This window comes from Gymnogyps californianus, chromosome 7, assembly GCF_018139145.2.
Source record: "Gymnogyps californianus isolate 813 chromosome 7, ASM1813914v2, whole genome shotgun sequence".
Classification (NCBI taxonomy): domain Eukaryota; kingdom Metazoa; phylum Chordata; class Aves; order Accipitriformes; family Cathartidae; genus Gymnogyps; species Gymnogyps californianus.
Genome location: NC_059477.1, coordinates 30,744,331 through 30,762,273, shown reverse-complemented (window position 1 = coordinate 30,762,273; position 17,943 = coordinate 30,744,331). Strand labels below are relative to the sequence as shown.

Genomic DNA, 17,943 nt, shown 5'->3' with positions numbered 1-17,943 from the left:
CAGGCTGGTCACCAACTTTGAAGCTACCTTGAACCTGTGTTGCCTGTGGTGGTGCAGCTATGGCCAATGTTGAGAGCAAGGAAAGAAGAGGATTTCAGCAAGTTGCTGGCCTTTAGCACTGGGTTTAAGACTAACATTCAGCAATGTTGAATATCATCCTGATAAAGGGGGACTGCTCTAAAACTGTCACCGCTGCTTTCCGTCGCCACAGATGTTTTCTTCAGGCTCTTCCTTCCATCTGAGCCCAGTGGATGTTAAACCCTTGTCAGCTAGGGACCAGATACTGCCCTGGTCAAGGTCAGACCATTCAATCAGATCATTGCAGAGTCTCAGCATTGGTACCCTCTGCCCCTGTCTCCAGCTTTAACGCCAAGCATTGACTTGGAAAGATGTAGTCTAACCTGTGTTAATCTGTATTTCCATCTGAGACAGATAGAAAAACTCGGTATAGGGGAACTCTCTATATTTCAGCTGTGTGTTTTGGGCTTAGCTAGTTGCAGTCTGTCTCGAGAACTGGCAATACAGTCTTGTTTTAGTGACACTTGCAGCCATATTTCTTTATAGACTTAGATACCTGAGTAAGAATGATCTGTTACTGATTTAGTTTTAGCAGAAAATTGTCAGTCTATGCCTGCTAGTGCTGGTGAGTCAGTGATGCAGGATTCATAGATGATCTATGTACCAGAGCCTTGAGTGACTTCTTTGCCCTCTTTGACGCCAGGGGGAGTTCAGCTTTCTTCAGGTTAGGTCACTATTATTAGCTTTATTTTACAAAGGGATCTTGTTCTCCAACATCCAAGTACTGATTCTTTAGGGCTTTTTTCCCCTGCAATTGTTATTATTGCAGGGCTGAGATAGTAATTTCAGCATTTCAGGAGTTTTGCTGGTACTGATGGTGGAAAACATAGGGTAAACAAGGTTTGGAAGGTATTTTTCAAGGAAAAAATATAATCCAAGCAGTTTGGTGCTATAAAAGTACAAGTATCTGAATGCTGTCCATGCTATACCAATGAATTATGGGTACTATTAGCCACAAAGCAATGAATTTGCTGGAATAAGTTGTAGAGAGAATGAATTTTTCAAAATCAGTACCAAAACATTTATATATAAAGGAATTGTGAGGAATTAGGGCCAAATTCTCACTGACAGAGTTCCACAGGGAGGGAAATAACCTTTATGTTTTCTGAAGCTTGGCTGGGAGCAGTCTTGTTTTGATAACAGTTCTGTGTAGTAACTGGAGTGAAACATTCAGAGGTCAAGGGGAAAGCAGTTAGCATAAAATACCATTTTGACTGAGGTTTTTCATGGCGTAAACCGAGTTCCAGGGCTTACATCAGATGACCCATATATCTTTCATCAAAGCATTTTATTTCCTCTTTGGCTTTCCATTTAATATTAACTCTGTCTCCACTACAGTTTCTTTTTTACCAGTGGGCAGAATCTGTTTCTAACTCTGTCCAAGCTGAATCACTCCCATTAGGAGATGTGCGGTGCCCACTGTCTGCCAGGTTGTAGTATTGTTCCTATCCCATGCAAGTGGTTGGAAGATGCATGTTGCAGAGTTTTTGGGTGCTTGATGCTATTTTAAAAGGAACATGGCTGATATTTTTATGCCCATTATTTTCTTTTGTCTCATTGGAACTACAAATAAGCAAATCAAGCTGACCAAAGAGTAGGAGTGTATCAGTGCACAAAGGTGTTCCAAAAACCTGCTCATTCCTGAGATACTTGCTGAATGGCTAGCAGTGCTTCTGGTTCTACCATTGCCTTCCTCTATGGCACAGCTCATGCCACTTAATTTCTCTGTCCCTATTACTCCATCTGAGTGCAGTCATAGGTGTATTTTAATGTCTCTTGGACACTCATGGTCTCAAATCCTAAATTAATTTTCTGTAACGCTTAATTAACCTCATATTTGCATGGAATGAACCATAAGTGCAAGAGATGCTTGGCTGTGTAGGTTTGTTTGAGGCAATGAACTGTATCACTCTATAGCTGGTGAAATCTGTCCCTGAACTGAGCCATTGAGCAGGCAAGTACTTCATACAACATAGATACACACGTACAACATATACACGGGTACATAGTACAACAGACGTGGCACTTAGGGACATGGTTTAGTGGTGGACTTGGTAGTGCTAGGTTAACAGTTGGACTCGATGATCTTAAGGGTCTTTTCCAACCTAAATGATTCTATGAGAGAAAACCAGTTTTGTGAACCTGAGCCTAATCTTTTTACACTAATGCAACAGCATCGATTATGTGGGGAGATATGTACCTCTCTCTAAAAATTGTCAAGTGAACAATATTAAAGTATATCAGTGGCAACATTAGAAAGTCTCTTGAGCTAAAGTGTGGAAGACCTCAATTTCAGGACTGTGATATACAAAATCCACTTTTGTTGTCCAGCAATCTTCAAAGGAAGGTCACTGTTGTCATTTTGGTTTACTTATGTGCAAAGAGATGGGTTAAGATCTATGCGTGTTACCAGTGCTTAATTCCGTACTTCATATGGTTTATTCTCCCCTCTGCCCATGCCCTAAGCCACTTGCTGGATTCAAGGGTCATTTCCTGTTTGCAGAACTCCCATTGACATCAGTAGGAGTGTTGTGCAAACATTTGGGGCTTCAATATGGCCTCTATTGTCCTTCCCCCTGCCAGCCAGCTGAATAAGCACAATGATCCCTGTGCTCTAGTGATATGGTCTGTACTCATGCGGGCAACCGGAAGCGTTGGGATTCCCCAAAGGGAATCTGCCTAAAACACGGTGCCCTTCTGACACATCTGCTGTCATAAGTTTTCTGTTTCTAGATCCAGATCCAGAAATTTAACATTTTTTGTCTCTGCTGGTAGCAACTGCTTAGAGAGAGATACATCTGCTTTGCAGTTTTCTGCAGGGCCAGTCCTGCGGAGATACTGGTTGAGCCAGAAAAGCCAAACTGATCTCCTTCTTGGTGCCTGCCTTGTCATACCCTGTACATTTTTCAGTAAAAGGGAGAATAGCAAGATGAACAAGAAAAACTAGCTATAAGGTATAGATGTGTTCCATTAATCCTAATGATCCTGTCCTGCCTTTGTACCAGCTGTAGGTTTATTGTAAAGAGTTGGTCCTATACAATGAGCTTTTGTGCTGTCTTAGCCATTTGTGCGTAAGGTATTGAGACATCAGTCTCCTTTGTCTGCCGTCAGCCTTGGAGGGAGATGTTATTTTGTAAACCGGTTAGCTAAATTCTACTGAACTGGCTAAATTCCTTATGCTGAGGGTGGTGTTGGTGGGGTGCTGGAGTATGAATTCCTTTCCCGGAACTGGTCCTTGCACATGCTGTAATACCCATTGCTGCTTCCACATGCATGTCTGAAGGAGTATTTATGCCCTGGGCAGCCACGTTCAAGGCCTTATGGAACAAATCTTGTATTTCTGGTTCCCTGAAACACCTTACAGGCCTGACTGCTCTCTGAAGAAGGCGAGATTTTGCCCAGGTTGCTATCCTCTGCAGAATAGTGCCTAGACCTGTTGTGCCAGCAGCTCTTCACACAACCATTGCTTCAGCAGAAGGGACAGACAAAAGCAGTGCTGTTAGAGCCACGTGACACGGGGACAACTGCCTCGAACACCTTGGTGACTTTCTGAAGGGTGACCAGAAAATTGTAGCAGCCCCGGGAGAGACTATGATTGGTGCCCTAACTGAGAGCTTTTAGCTGCCAAAAGACAAACCTTCCCCTCAGATTTCTGCTGTACTTTAGTGCCTACTTGATTACTGAGGCAAATGCATTATGTTACCAAAAGTGAGCTTTCCCTGATCAAACGTATGCTTTATTAGCCACGTAAATGCCAACGTGACTCTCTCATTGCTACAACATATTAAACACCTTGGAAATGTTTCCTTAAACTCTAGGTCAGTCTTATGAAATCCGTCTACTTGAGAATAGGAAATTGGGAGAGTTTCAAGATTTAAACACAAAATATGTAAAGGTAAGGAGAAATATAGATTTCTTTTCTTCCTGCTACTACATACAGCCTCTAATGAAGGGCCTGACCCTGCTCACACTGATACAATGGAAAATACTTTGCCATTGTTTTTAATGGGAGCAGGGCTGATGGAGTTGTTGAGTGCTAGTTTCATGGGACTATGCAGCTTGGCTTTACAGGGCTTCAGGGGAACCTTTATTCTGTTTATGATCATGACCCCAGAGTTTCACTGTGAATATTGGGTTCGGGGGAATCCCAAAGTTCAGAGGTGAACATGGTCAAAACTGCTGAGAGGCAGACTTGTCTCCCTTCTTAACCCCAGCATCATGTCTGGGTTGTTACATGTCAAATGGAGGACCCCAGTGTTTACATCATTCTGCCATGCAGATTCTGCATAGGTCCAGTTTACTTTGGTAATGGGCATAATTATGAACATACAGAACTTGATTGTTTGGTTTTGGGGATTTTTTTTGTTGTTTCCCCCCTTCCAAAACAGTTCAAATTGAAAAACTTTGGTCCGGACCTTGGTTCTGGACCCAACCTTCAAGCCTTCCTCTCCCCAATTCTTGGCTGTTCTGCCTCAGGATTTCTTTTGAGAAGTGGGGACTACTTGCAAAATTTGGATTCCAATCTGGATTTCAAATGCTGTCCAAGTTTAGGCAGTTCCCTACTTGTCTTTTGGCCCATTCAGGAAGCATGTGGATTGGGATTCCAATTTTGCAGGCATTCCCACTGTGGCTTGCTTGCTTCTTGGAGCTAGGATTTGATTTGGGCGTTTCTCAGGTTCATTGGCAAAAATTGCTCACTCATTTGATACGGAAGTCCCCAGCAGGAGCATGGACTTGAGAAACTGGGATGGTAAGGGGTCATTAACTCATGCAAGTGTAGCACTCTGAATATACAAAAGGGTATATTAGTTAGGAGTACTTTGGACTTGTCTGCCCTGGGGATTGCCCTTATTCCAGCCTTTTTTCTCCAGTTATTGACATGGCTGCACCATTGCAGACTAGAGATGAAAATTCTCCTGTTACAGAAGCTTTTCTATTCTACACTTGTTTAACTACACTAGGGCAAATCCAATGACTGGCTGTTAATGGCTGGAATCAAGTTTAATTCGCACTGACAAGGTGTCTGGGCATGTCAGCTCCACCGGTGCAGGGACAGGTGAGCTGGCTTTCACATTTGCTAATCAGAGTGGGACATACTGGGATTGGGGCACGGTACAGACACATTAAATATTACCCCCGTGTGAGCCGTTTTGGGTGTGGAGGCAGTATAGTGATGTTTACATGGCATGACACCTAATATTAGGTGGACATTTCTATAATGCTTCCAGACCGAATCCCAGAAAGCTGTACAGGGCTGCGTTATGTAGTGTAGATGTGCCCTGTGAAGGGGAAAGTGTGTTGCTTTCTCACTCAGGGGTCCCTTAGGAATTTGATAAACATGGTGATGGGTCTCTTAGGTGGACCCTCTACTCTCCTCATGAATGGGGGTGAGAAACATAACAGATCAGCTTTTGCTTCTACGCTGGAAAACCAAAGTCATCTCAAGAGAAGGGCCTCTGGTTCATGTTGTTCATCTTGCTATCTTTTCTTAACAGAGCATAATTCGTGTAGTTTTCCATGATCGACGCCTGCAGTACACAGAGCACCAGCAGCTTGAGGGCTGGAGGTGGAGTCGGCCTGGGGACCGTATCCTTGATATAGGTGAGACTATTTCATTATGGTTCCTATGAAGTATTTGGAAGCAAGATGCCGAATGATGTATGGAGTGTCTGCATGTGTGTTTAGGTTTTTAATATCCCACTCTCTTGGGAATCCTGTATGTCTTTGGGTGGGAAGGAGATCTAGCACTATAGGTCCCAAACAGATATATCATTGGTGGCTTGGCTTTTCACATGCATCTTGTAATTGTATGGAAATGCTTTCTCTTCTTCAATTTAATATTTTTAAAATTTTAGGGGTTTTCTTCTACAGATATTCCGCTGTCAGTTGGTATCTTGGATCCCAGGGCCAGCCCAACCCAGTTGAACACTGTTGAATTTCTGTGGGATCCATCAAAGAGAGCCTCAGCATTCATTCAGGTAAGAGAGAAGTGATATTTCTGTGGTAAATACAATGGTGAGATATCTTATAAAGATCTGGAGAGTTAAGGTAGCCAGGACATGAAGAAGAGAGAAAGATGCTAATGATAATATACAAACCCAAGTGACAATCATGTATAATCAATTTGTAGGATGCTTGCTAAACCAACTTGCTAGCTACTTACTAGCTTTGGAGTACTACCTGCTACAGCCAGGATTTTCTTTTTAAAAATAAAATTGATGTTACCTTCTAAGCATGAGTTTTGTCTGGAGGAAACTGTTCACAACCTGTTAGTTTTGCTTGCTTTTCTCTTTCAAGAGCATTTCTCGTCCCAAATGCCAACTATCTGTTTTTAACCTGTATGTGGGATTTACTTAAGTCAAAGGATGCTTTTCCTGATGCCCTGTTTCTTTCCGGGCTGCTTGTTCTTCTAATTGTTTTGTCCTGAGGAACAGAAATGAAAACATATGAACTCTTTTGCCTCTCTTAGTTTCTCGGGAGGAGCCAAAACCTCACGTTCAGGCAAAATCTGAAATTCAGATTTGCACAGCTTCGAACTGTCTCCAGAGATGAGCACAGCTTTTGTTTTGCCAGGTACATTGCATCAGCACAGAATTTACTCCACGGAAACATGGAGGAGAGAAAGGGGTGCCCTTCCGGGTGCAAATCGACACCTTTAAGCAGAATGAAAATGGTGAATACACAGAACACTTGCATTCTGCAAGCTGCCAGATCAAAGTGTTCAAGGTATGAGGTAGTTTTGGCTTTGTCATCAACTAGATTAAGACTCAGGAACATGCACAGTTTTTAAATTGTGTAGGAGTGATGCAAATAATGGAGAAAAAGAACAGACTTTTAACTGGGTATGCTTAAGATCTTCAACAGGACTCTTGTGCACAAAGTGACGTAAACACTGAACTACACAGCAATTCTAGTTAAATTCGAATGACCCAAGTGCTGCACTAGGACTTATGCCAGTCCATTGTGCCTTGAATACTCTACAAATACTGAGATATTTAGGGTATCCGCTGTGTTTTTGTGCTCCTAGGCAATCAAGACATTATGGCATCTCCAGTTTCTTTAATTCAATCCTCTGTGAACAATGAGCGTATATCCTGGAGATCTCAAATACCCTTTGCTTGTTGCAGCAGAGTTCCTCTCCATGCTACCTGGAGGAGAGAAAGATTCAGAGAGAAAGCATCTCTGCAGCTCCTAATCTGGGCATGGCAGACCTGCAGCCACTTAACAACAAGCTTTTCATAGGCCTGTTTTCTCAAAGGATCTGCTGCTCCAGTTTTGCTCCTGTGAGCAGTGTCTTTCCTGTTCCTGGAGAGATGGTACAAATACCAGTTGAGGTGCATAACTTGTGGGACTCATGGGCTGAAATAGTTGGTATCAAATCTCAGGACTGTGGTCAGCCTATTTTGGAATTGCAATAGGCATTAATGGGAATTTATAGAAACAGTATAGATGTGTGACTAATTTTTTTTGTCTAGAAAATGCAGATCTGATCTTGTTCCATATGTAGAGTCCCCATAAATCTGAAGGAGACTTTTATGAACAGATTAGAAAAAAAATCTGTTGGCCTCTGTCTCCAAACTTGTAATACTTCGCATAAGGGAAAGCTTGTGCTTGTGCTTATAGCCTAAAGGAGCAGACAGAAAACAGAAGACTGACAGGGAAAAAATGGAGAAGAAGACCACCCAAGAGAAGGAGAAGTATCAGCCTTCCTATGAGACAACTATTCTCACAGAGGTAAAGTGTTTTAGACACATCCTACTTCAGCATGTTGGGAGACAGATTTGAGACACAATGCAGTCTGACTGAGCCTTGGAGATTGTATGTGGAGACACGTATGCCCAGATCTGATTGAAACTGAGAGCTGAGTGAAATTATAAAACATCTCTCACCGTTGAAGTTTATAAAAGATGCCAAAGTTTCTTATGTTTAAGGGTATAAACCAACCCTTAACAGCCTAGCTTTAAAAAAAAAGTTTTCTCTACGTTCTGCCGTGCTCCCGGGCACTTGTCATGGCGCTTAGATGCCCATTGTAGGAGGTATTTTCTTCAGAACTGTCTGGCAAAAGCTCACGTTGGAGATGGGGCACTTGAACAGATGAATAGGCTATCTGATTAAATTATTAATCTGTTTTTCTGTGAATGTGCCTATGAAGCTACTATTACATACAAGATCTCAGAAGATTCTGGCTTGTACTTTAGGAATATCTTGAATGTCTTATATTCCGATACATCTGGTGTAGAGATGTATGTGTTTCTACCCCTCCCTGCCATTACGAAGATGTATATATAAGCTTACCCCAGGCTGCAGCATTACTAAGCAACAGGACTCAAGACAGTGGTTTAGAAGTACTGTTCCATCTCCCTATGGGAATATCTTGTCATTTGACTTAGTTCTTGGTTTTTTTGAAGTGGCTTGCTGGACTTCTAAAAATGAGGGTTTTTTTCTTAATTTAAATAAACTTCCTGTTTGTGAGATCCAGTCCCTCCCACTCAATTTTCCTTACGTTGCCCAGAGCGACCAGCACGTTTTCTAATTCAACATGGTGGTTGTTAACGAGCTCTTGTGTACACAGACATAATTCTACTGAGTTGGCAGATCCCAAACTCTCCCTATGAGCTCTGATGCACTTTGACATATTGCATGGGGAAATCTGGGTTGCCAAAGCGTTAAATATTTGCTAGTGCTTGTGAAGATGATAAAATATTTGCTAGTATTTGTGGAGATGATAAAACTCCAAAGCTACACTTGTCTTCTTTTAATCATTGCAAACAAGGATACTACAGAGCGTTTTCTTGAGCTCTTGATGGCGGGGGGTTCCACAGGGCTAGATTTCTTCTACTGATTACAGTGGTTTAAATTCAGAACAGAATCACCAATTCTAGCTGGGTTAGTCTGGTTTTGCACTACTGTAATGGAATATGGAGTTTGACCTATATTTGTGAAGGCTTTTAGTAGCTTTGTGTCTGTCTGTCTATCTTAAATTTTCTCCATGAAATACCCATTTATAACTCGAGCTCTTTGACTAATAGCCAGAGGTTTTACAGGCTGGTTCAAATTCTGCTCTTTCACTGGTACAAACCTGAAGCAATGCCACTGGAGTGTATTTGTCACTCTTGCCTGGATTTAATTAGGGATTTATAATTGAGACCAGGGGTATTTCTGTATCGTTGCTGCCTTCAGTCTGAGTTGACTTACTGGCGTTGCTCTGACTTACAGCTGTGCACGCTTTGGCCCAGTGTTATTTGGGGACAGGCTTTGTGAAATGGGAGAAATGTGGAATGCACAACTGGAATCAATCTGGCCCCCTGACAGCCCGCTTGGAGAGCAGCGTAGAAAATCCATGGCCCGTCTCCTCCTCCCAGCAGGAGTGATGAGCTGAAGTTAGTGGCGTGGCAACAGCATGAATGTGGTATGAGAGGAGAATCAAATCCTTTATTTCCATCCTTATGAAAGTATCCCTGCTGCCTTTCTTCCAACAGTGCTCTCCCTGGCCAGATGTGCCTTATCAAATGAACAATGCTCCATCTCCAAGCTACAACAGTTCTCCCAACAGCTTCAACCTTGGAGATGGGTATGTAACAAATAAATGCTTTATCTTTCCTGTTGATACGGTAGACTTCATGTGCATGTGTTTTATGTGTCCATGCATTTCATACCCTGGAAGAAGAGGTCAAGGACCACCCCTCCTAGAAAGGGGAAAATATTTCCCACAAAGCCTTTTAAGACCTTCCATCCAGGAATTCCCTGTAATGATGCTTATGTGGTGGCTAGGAGGTGAGCATCAGAGGACCACCAGGGCAATTCCTGCCATGAATTTCCTCTCTTACTCTTCTGTGGGTGTCAGAGAACACACCATGCCCTGTACCAGCAATTCCCAGTACCTTCTGACAAGAGTGTTGGAGGCTTTCAGCCTTCAGCACCTCTTCAGAGTTGGTATTTCTTCCTTCCTTTCTGTCTTGAGGTAGTTTGGGGTGCTGAATTCCCAGTTGAATGGGAAGTAAAGAAATCCTGTCTGGTGCAAAGCAGCCTGGGTTTTGAGAAGCTGTTCCAGCACAAAGGACTAACAGGAGGCATGTTTAATTCGTTAATATAGCTGTCATGAAAAAACAGTTTTAGTGGTCCTGAAACACCCAAGATGATGGCTGATGACAGAAATATACAGCAGGGTCCCTCGGTACTTCTGAGTCCTCCCTGAAACATACTTTTCCCTAGGAATTTGGCATAGGCCTTTCTTTTCCTCCTCTAGGACTCTGCAGCCTTGTCGTGTTCCCACACATCTTATTAATTAATCAATGTTGTACCACAAATTTTCAATGTGCGACCTCAACCTATGAATAAGGACAAACACTGAAAGGACAAAAATTGGTGTTAGTAGAGAGGTCTGTTGAGCCTTTTCTTCCAGTGGTAGATTATTAACTCTCTGGGAAAATCCTTGATGTGTTAAAGTCCTGTCTATGTTTTAGGAGGGTTTAGTAGAAATGTGGTTTTGTGTAAGACAGTTAAATTGCAATTTACTATGTTTAAGATAACACCAGGCTTGAATTATAAGGTCCTTTATTAATTTTTTTGTGAAGAATCATTATTAGACAGTGGATTTAGTTAGCAGATTTCTGGCTCATAGAAATTTTGAGTTCAGCCACCCTGTAGGTCACAATGTCCTTGCTTAGATGGTGTCATATTAGTGACTTACCCGTATGGAAAAGCTTGAATGAGGTCAGTAAACTGAGTTTTTCTCTTAGTGTTGAGTAGGATCTCAAGTGACCAACAAAAGGCTCAAGTAGAGATTTTTTTTTTTTTTTTTCTTTCTTTTCTTGGTCCAGATTTTGGACACCTTTTTAAAAATCTGATAGAGAAAAAAGCCAAGTTGGTACATAACTTGTGACAGTTGAGTCAAATGGAGGAGGGGGAAGAGGATGGACACTGCAATATAAAATTTAAAATAATGTTTTTTTTCTCTTCCAACTTTATATAATTTTTTTAGCAACAGTTCTCCAACCCACCAAGTGGAGCTCCTGCCTCCCAGCAATGATGTAAGTACTTGAGATCATGTTAATGTGGTGCTTTTCTTTTTTAGGACACTGGTGAACAGTTCATTTCAAGACCTTCTTATTCTTTTTGCAATGTAGCATCTCCTTCCTTCTGCTTCTATTCAAGATGCCCAGCAGTGGCTTCATCGTAATAGGTTCTCTCCATTCTGTAGACTCTTCTCAAGTTTTTCGGGTGAGTTTAAACAGTCCAATTATTTTGTCTTTATTCTCTTTTGTAAGTGCAGCTTATGCTTCATATCAATAGCATCTGCTGCCGGCCACTGTTGATGGGATCACTGGTCTGATCCAGTGTGGTTGTTCTTTTGTTCTTAGATCAGTTAGCATTTGCCAAAACAGTTTGTAGAAATATGGAATAAATAAAGATGGAAGAGAATCAGTTAAGGTAGAAGGGACTTCTTGAGTTCATTACGTGCAACTCCCTGCTTGAAGCAAGTCCAGGGCCTTGTGCAGTTGCCTTTGAGTATCTCCAAGGTCAGAAATTTCACAATGTCTCTAAGCAACCTCTTCAAATACTTGACTACTCGTACAGTGAAAAAGTTTTTCCTTATACCTAATCAGTGTTTCCCATCTTCCATCTTCTGTCTGCTGCCTCTCATCCTGTCCCTGTGCACCTTTGAGAAGAGTCTGGCTCCATCTGCAGCTCCATCTTCACTGCACTCTCCCATTAGGTAGTTGTACACAGCAGTAAACTGGTGGAAGGGGGAATTGTTAAAGATGTTGAAACCTTGAGGAGCCTTTCTCTGACTTGCAACATGATTAAATAACCTGGTGAACATGGCAGAGAAAATTGGGCTATTTAATGGCCCATGTTAAATACCTAGCTTGTCTCTGAGCTGGCTAGAATATCTTCCAGTGCAGCACTGCTCTTTTGGCAGCTTCTAGCTCTCTGTTTCACAATGATTGATTTGCAGTGTACACCTCTCTGAATTTGCAACTTCTCTAGGCAAATCTGTCTGATTTAGCTTTGTGGATTCTCTCCCCCTGCCCTTTCCTGCTGCCCATACGCACAATTTGGAAGCTAAGATTTGCTTAACTTCTGAAAAAAAATCAATTTGAAATATGTAGGTGCTGACTTACTGAAGATGTCCAAAGAAGATTTTGTTCAAATCTGTGGGCCTGCTGATGGAATTCGGCTCTTTAATGCAATCAAAGGAAGGTTTGTACTTCTTCCTTCCTATTTTTTTGTTATGGCAGCATCCCTTGGTAATTTCAGTGTTAACTAGAAGTTAATCCTGGAGCTGTAGCATTTAGACTTCCTTTTAGCACTTCAGAGAGGCCATCTCAGAGGCTGGAGATCACAATGGTATTCAAATCCAAGCACAGCTCAGAAATGTTGCTGAAATGATGGCATATGTGGATCTCCAGTGGTTTATTTGCTACCAGCTGATAGGTTCCATCCACTTCATATAAGACACAGCCTACAATACCCTGTGTTGCATCTCCATCACAGGTAGCAAACAACAAACAAACCAACCAACCCCTGGAGCCTCAAAAGACTCTTAAACTTACTTTTATTGCAATAACATCATAAATTCTATGGCAGGATTCAAATGAGTAAAGGGCAGGTATTGATGAGCTGCTTGACAAGTGCTGTAAACTGTTTATTCTTATCTGATCCTGAAGAGATTAAGGTGCTCTGCACTGTACCACCACCTCCCAGGGGGCTCTTACTAGACCTCCTAAGACATCTCATCACCAGCATCAAGACTATCCCTTAGTTGCGTATTTATGCACAGCCTGAATGATTCCATCTCTCATTGTTTGGGAGCTGACTGGAACAATTTTAGATCTACTAAATAACTCACTACTGTTTTTTAATAATCCATAGAAATGTAAGGCCCAAGATGACAATTTATGTCTGTCAAGAACCAGAGCAAAACAGGTCCCATCTCCACCAAAAACGAGAAAATGGAGATGGCAGTCTTTGTGGTAAGTTTTTACGTATGGATTTTGTTAAACACTTATCTGGTGAGAATGCTGCTTCTGCCTGAGGTCCTGCGTGGAACAGCCTGGTGTCCTGAGTGTGTAAAGAGGTCCTGTTCATCCCAGTTCTGCCACTTTGGTTAGTTTCAGGGCTACAAATTCCAACTGGTACCATCTGCCTGGGGAACAGACCCAACTTACAAGCTATCTGCAGAATGCTGCAGCAAAATCTCTATTCAATTCTTAACAGGGACCATACCATTAAAAACTACCTTCATAACCACAATTTGCTTTGGATTATGGCTTGTTTGAACATATTCGGGGAAATGGAAGGTCGATATGTCTTAAAGTGAGGTTCTAATTCTTGGAAGTTCAAAGCTTTTGGGGATTCACTCCTCTTAACTAACCCTCATGACTTGATGTACGATCAAATGAGGATGGAGATTGTCCTTAGTTCTTGCACATAGTATTAACCAGGCACAGCTTTTCTACCTGGTTGTTTCTACCATTTGGATTGCATTTAAAAAATAATACTGTCATGTACAGTTATTTGATACATTGTAGGCTTTAGTTTGTGCCTGTGGGATCAGTGGGATAAATCTAATAAAATACTACTTTTGTATAACATAATATCATGTGTTTTACTATTTAATTGGATCTACTTTAACGTGTCAACATCAGTAAAAGTAGATTATCCAAAAACATCAACATCTTTGAGAGGGTTTTTTTAGTGCCCCATGGTACATGTTGTCTTTAGTCCCTGTGTTTTCCTCTGGGCAAAAGTGACATGCTTTATTTGCCCACTGCATCCAAATACTGGGTATATTTCTACAAATCATCAAGCTGGATATTTGGAGGCTGCTTTAAAGGCACTAAGCTCGTTTATCTACTGTCAGGATTTGAACCTTGATCTTAAACCCATTTGGTTGTTGATGTTGAGCATCTTGGTGTTATCTGTAGTTGCTATTCTATAATTACTCTGTAATTCTGTAATTACTTTCAACTTGTTGCAGTATATCATGCAATCTTCTTGGAAGAATTGACCACGCTGGAATTAATAGAGAAGATTGCAAACTTGTACAGCATTTCTCCACAGCAGATAAATCGAATCTATCGGCAGGGACCCACAGGGATCCATGTATTAGTGAGCAATGAGGTAAGGGGTTAATGCAAACTCCGTCAGAGCTGTAACAGTTGTCTGACTTCTTGAAGTTAGAATGACCTTTTAAATTATGGAATGAATCTTCGAGGAAGCTTTGCAAGGTTACTAATCCCAACAAGTTAGAGCAAATACTTAGAGCAAATCATTCATGCATGCCATTGATTTTGGTGTGGTTTTAAGATCTTTGCTCTGTAAAAGAGTCTTTTTTTGAAAACAAACCAAAACACAACAAAATCGGTCATTTCCTTTTCATGTTGGCTACTTAAACAAATTTTGAAGTGAGGACCTAAGGTGAGAACCTTTAAAATTAAATATGAAGGTTTCCTAAAGAAGGCAAGTTTGAAAATCTGTAGGGCAATTAGTCTTACATCTTGGTCAGTGATTACAGCCACTGGGTCAGTCAGTGCTGTGTAAGTGCACACTATAATTTAATGGACCTCTGCTAGCTGTTTGTGTCCCATTATATGATGGCTTAATTTAGTCCATTCCATTAACTTGCAGGTAAATAGTGAGTTGCCCTTCTTTCTCTTTTCCCCCCACTAAATTACTTACTCATTCATGCACCAGAATCACTTAAGGAGCTTCATTTATAAGAAACATTGTTAAAACAAATGAAGCAGAGCATGGGTCTCAAGTGGAGCCTAAACTGAAGGCTGTAATGCTTATTCCTGAAGTCTCCTTGCTATTTCAGCCTGATTAAATCTGAAACCTTGATGCTTTATGGATGTAAAGTGCTTGGAGGCAACTCTTGCTAGGGGAATTGCCTGAACCAGCTGGGGTATAAGGCTTTAAGTATTTATTTAAGTCAATTATTAACAATGTCTATTGCTTTTTTAATAATTTTTTTCTTGTTCTAGTACTATAGTGGCAAGAGTGAGGCACTCTATGAATGTACTTCATGCATCATTAGGCACAGACACACAGACTGGCCAGTGAAGTTTGATTTGCGGGAGCAGGGGGTGGATGTCAAACCCAAAAGAGAATAGGGAGATTAGTCTAAGTTGAAAAGGATATTTGGTGTGGGAACTTACAGCTGGAAAGTGCTCTGCTTGAAAGATACTCAATAGCTAGGAGAAGGCTTTTGCTTAAAGCTGGATTTTCTGAGCTGATCAGAGAGGTTCTGGTCACCTCCCCTCTGAAGTTAGGTGTCCAACATCTGCTTCAACTGTATGAGACACCTCCTGAAGGTAATTCACCTCCTCTGTCTCACACAGCTACTCTAAGATGGGAGGAAGCATTGACTAAAGATGAAGCTTAAATGAGCATTTCAGATTGGATCTGAAGACAGCTGAATCTCTTAACTCACCTCTTTATTTAGGGGCCTCACTAGAACCTGCATGTGTTCTGAAAATATAGTTGTTTCTCATGAATAACTCAAATAGCTTTAGAAACTAATCTTGCTTCCCATGATCTGCCTTGCCTCTCATAGCAGTTTCATTAAGATTCCTGTGCCTTGACAAAATACAAACAGGTAAATGATTCCTGCAAGCACAGCATCTATACTAATGTCTGGTCAAGATAACCAGGTGGACGCTGCTGAGATGGCTTTTCAGTAGCAATATTCCTTTATGCAGCAAGGAGTCCATTTCTCAGGGCTGACCACCTCTAGATATTATTTCAGATGCTAATGTAAGCTCAACTGAGCTTCATCGTTCAGCTGAATGTGTATTACCATTGTTAGATTTTAGGAGAGGGACTGTCTTCATCCAGTCTAAACTAGTATAGCTTCACTGAAGGCAATTAAGAGCACAGTCTTTAATAGACTAATTGGAGTGGTATAAGAACTTGCAGGATCAAGAGCTGCAAAGAGGATGGTAAAATGCTGAACAAGCTAGATCAGTTCCAGGCAAGCACTTTAGTATGAGCTTCTCTTAAGCACGTTAGCAGCTGCAAGGACCTTAATTAATCAGCCATGTGCTTTAATAATCTTATGGGCAGGGTTACTCAGGACTGTGTAGGACTAGACACCAAATGTTGTTTGATACCTCTCCTCTAAACTCTATGCTGACACTGAAAGAAACTTGAATTTGCTAAAAATATTTTGTGTTGGCTTTTTCCTTCTGCCCTTCAGATGGTGCAAAACTTCCAAGATGAATCTTGTTTTGTTATCAGCACATTAAAAGGTATGTGTTGCTGCCGCTATTACATATGGCTCTAAAGATAATTTCTCCTTTCAATTGCACTAAATGTTATCGCAAACTCGGTGCTGTTATCCTGAAAAGATAAGTAATCTAATTTAGCGTAAGTCAAGGTGTGGCATCAACTTACACTATGATAGACTGATTGATCTATGCTTTCCTCTCAGTTACACTGTTATAAAACTTTCATAAATCCATTGATACTACTGACATAAATGAGCAGAAAACCTTCTAGTAAAATGATAAAAGATGACAGTATGTTGTATTTTTTTTATGTAAATGCTTTGACCTAGATGTTCAACATTGATTTTCATGAGTGGGTTGTGGAACAAGAGTACAAACTACTGCAAACTAACTAAGAAGAAAATATGGAGTTCTGTATCTGTGCTGTTTTCTAAAAGCAATGAAAAAATGCTTTGCATTTCTTTGTTACAGCTGAAAGCAATGATGGCTACCACATCATTTTAAAATGACCGTGCTGCACAGAAAGACTTTAACAGCCTAAAATTTAGTGCCTCACTGAGATTGCTACAACCTAGACTGGAAGCATGAAGAACCTTCTGGATAAAATGCTCCTATGAACTAAGAATTACCAAACAGCTTAAGGAAAAACTTGCTTTTACAGATACACATTTTTGGTGGTGTGTGGTTTTGTTTTTTTGGTTTTTTTTTTTTGTTTTTGTTTTTTTAAGCTGGAGCTGAGAACATCCTCAAAGCTTGTACATGTTTCTTCCTCCCTCCCTTCCTCTTCAGTCTTAAAAATTGTCGAGGTTTCTGCTTATTACTTAGAAACATCTGCCTTGTACTAAAGGGAAATGAAAGATAAACAAAAACCAATTCTCTAGACCCCTCACGGTTGGGTGAATTGATTTATTTACTGTTCTGAGTGCTCTCTTGCTTTCAACACATACCCTGTTGCTGATGGACATAGGCTCCCTGGGGCTCCTCTTTTACTCTTTGAGGTGGAAGGCTTGGGGCTACATCCAAAAACAGATTGGGCAATACAGAAGATGGATTTGGTGCGCAGTCCTCACCCAGACTGTCAACCCTGGAAGCCCAGTCTTAGCTGTTCTCCACCCGTAGATGTGCTCAAAGTCCAGAGACCTCGGTCCCTCCTGACAAAGCTTCTGTAATACCCATCCAGCAGAACAATTTTGTGGGGTTCAAGGGAGGACAGACAACCTGAGGCAAGAAGTTCAGTACCATATTATATCTTTAGCTTTAGTCTCCTTGAGTGGAGTATATGAAGGTTTTCTGAGAAAATGTTTTGAACATTGAAAGTTATAGAGTTCATGGCAAATTCATACTATGGATTTATTCTACTCTACAAAGCATTGATTAACTGCTATCTTTACCGTAACTGGGAATTAGGTTTTATAATCTTAATGATTTTTCCTCCTGTTACTCACTAAAGTAAGTAAACCTGAGTTTTGACTGAGTCAAGGTAACAGATCATCTTAGTTGCTGCTTCTTATATTCTTGCTATTTCACTTTTGACTCCTGTTTCCAATATCTGCCACTATGGTCAACTCCACCCTCCCTTGGTCTTTTAGGACGCCATCCAGGCTCCACTAAGTTGAAAAAGTGGCTTCCA

At 41.1% G+C, this 17,943-nt stretch overlaps 1 protein-coding gene across 2 annotated transcripts in view; it reads left to right on the top strand.

Moving 5' to 3' along the window:
* The window catches only part of TFCP2L1 (transcription factor CP2 like 1), a 32,268-nt gene extending 15,073 nt beyond the window's left edge, over positions 1–17,195 (top strand). For both annotated transcript variants that reach the window (XM_050900169.1, XM_050900170.1), the window contains exons 3-15: positions 3,897–3,973; positions 5,574–5,679; positions 5,950–6,056; positions 6,652–6,804; positions 7,702–7,812; positions 9,558–9,649; positions 11,060–11,108; positions 11,205–11,298; positions 12,192–12,282; positions 12,955–13,055; positions 14,063–14,205; positions 16,283–16,334; positions 16,785–17,195. In XM_050900169.1, coding sequence (XP_050756126.1) covers positions 3,897–3,973; positions 5,574–5,679; positions 5,950–6,056; positions 6,652–6,804; positions 7,702–7,812; positions 9,558–9,649; positions 11,060–11,108; positions 11,205–11,298; positions 12,192–12,282; positions 12,955–13,055; positions 14,063–14,205; positions 16,283–16,334; positions 16,785–16,822 — 1,214 coding nt within the window. In that variant the 3' untranslated portion in view covers positions 16,823–17,195. The remainder of the gene's footprint in view (positions 1–3,896; positions 3,974–5,573; positions 5,680–5,949; positions 6,057–6,651; positions 6,805–7,701; positions 7,813–9,557; positions 9,650–11,059; positions 11,109–11,204; positions 11,299–12,191; positions 12,283–12,954; positions 13,056–14,062; positions 14,206–16,282; positions 16,335–16,784) is intronic.
* Positions 17,196–17,943: the final 748 nt, after the last annotated feature.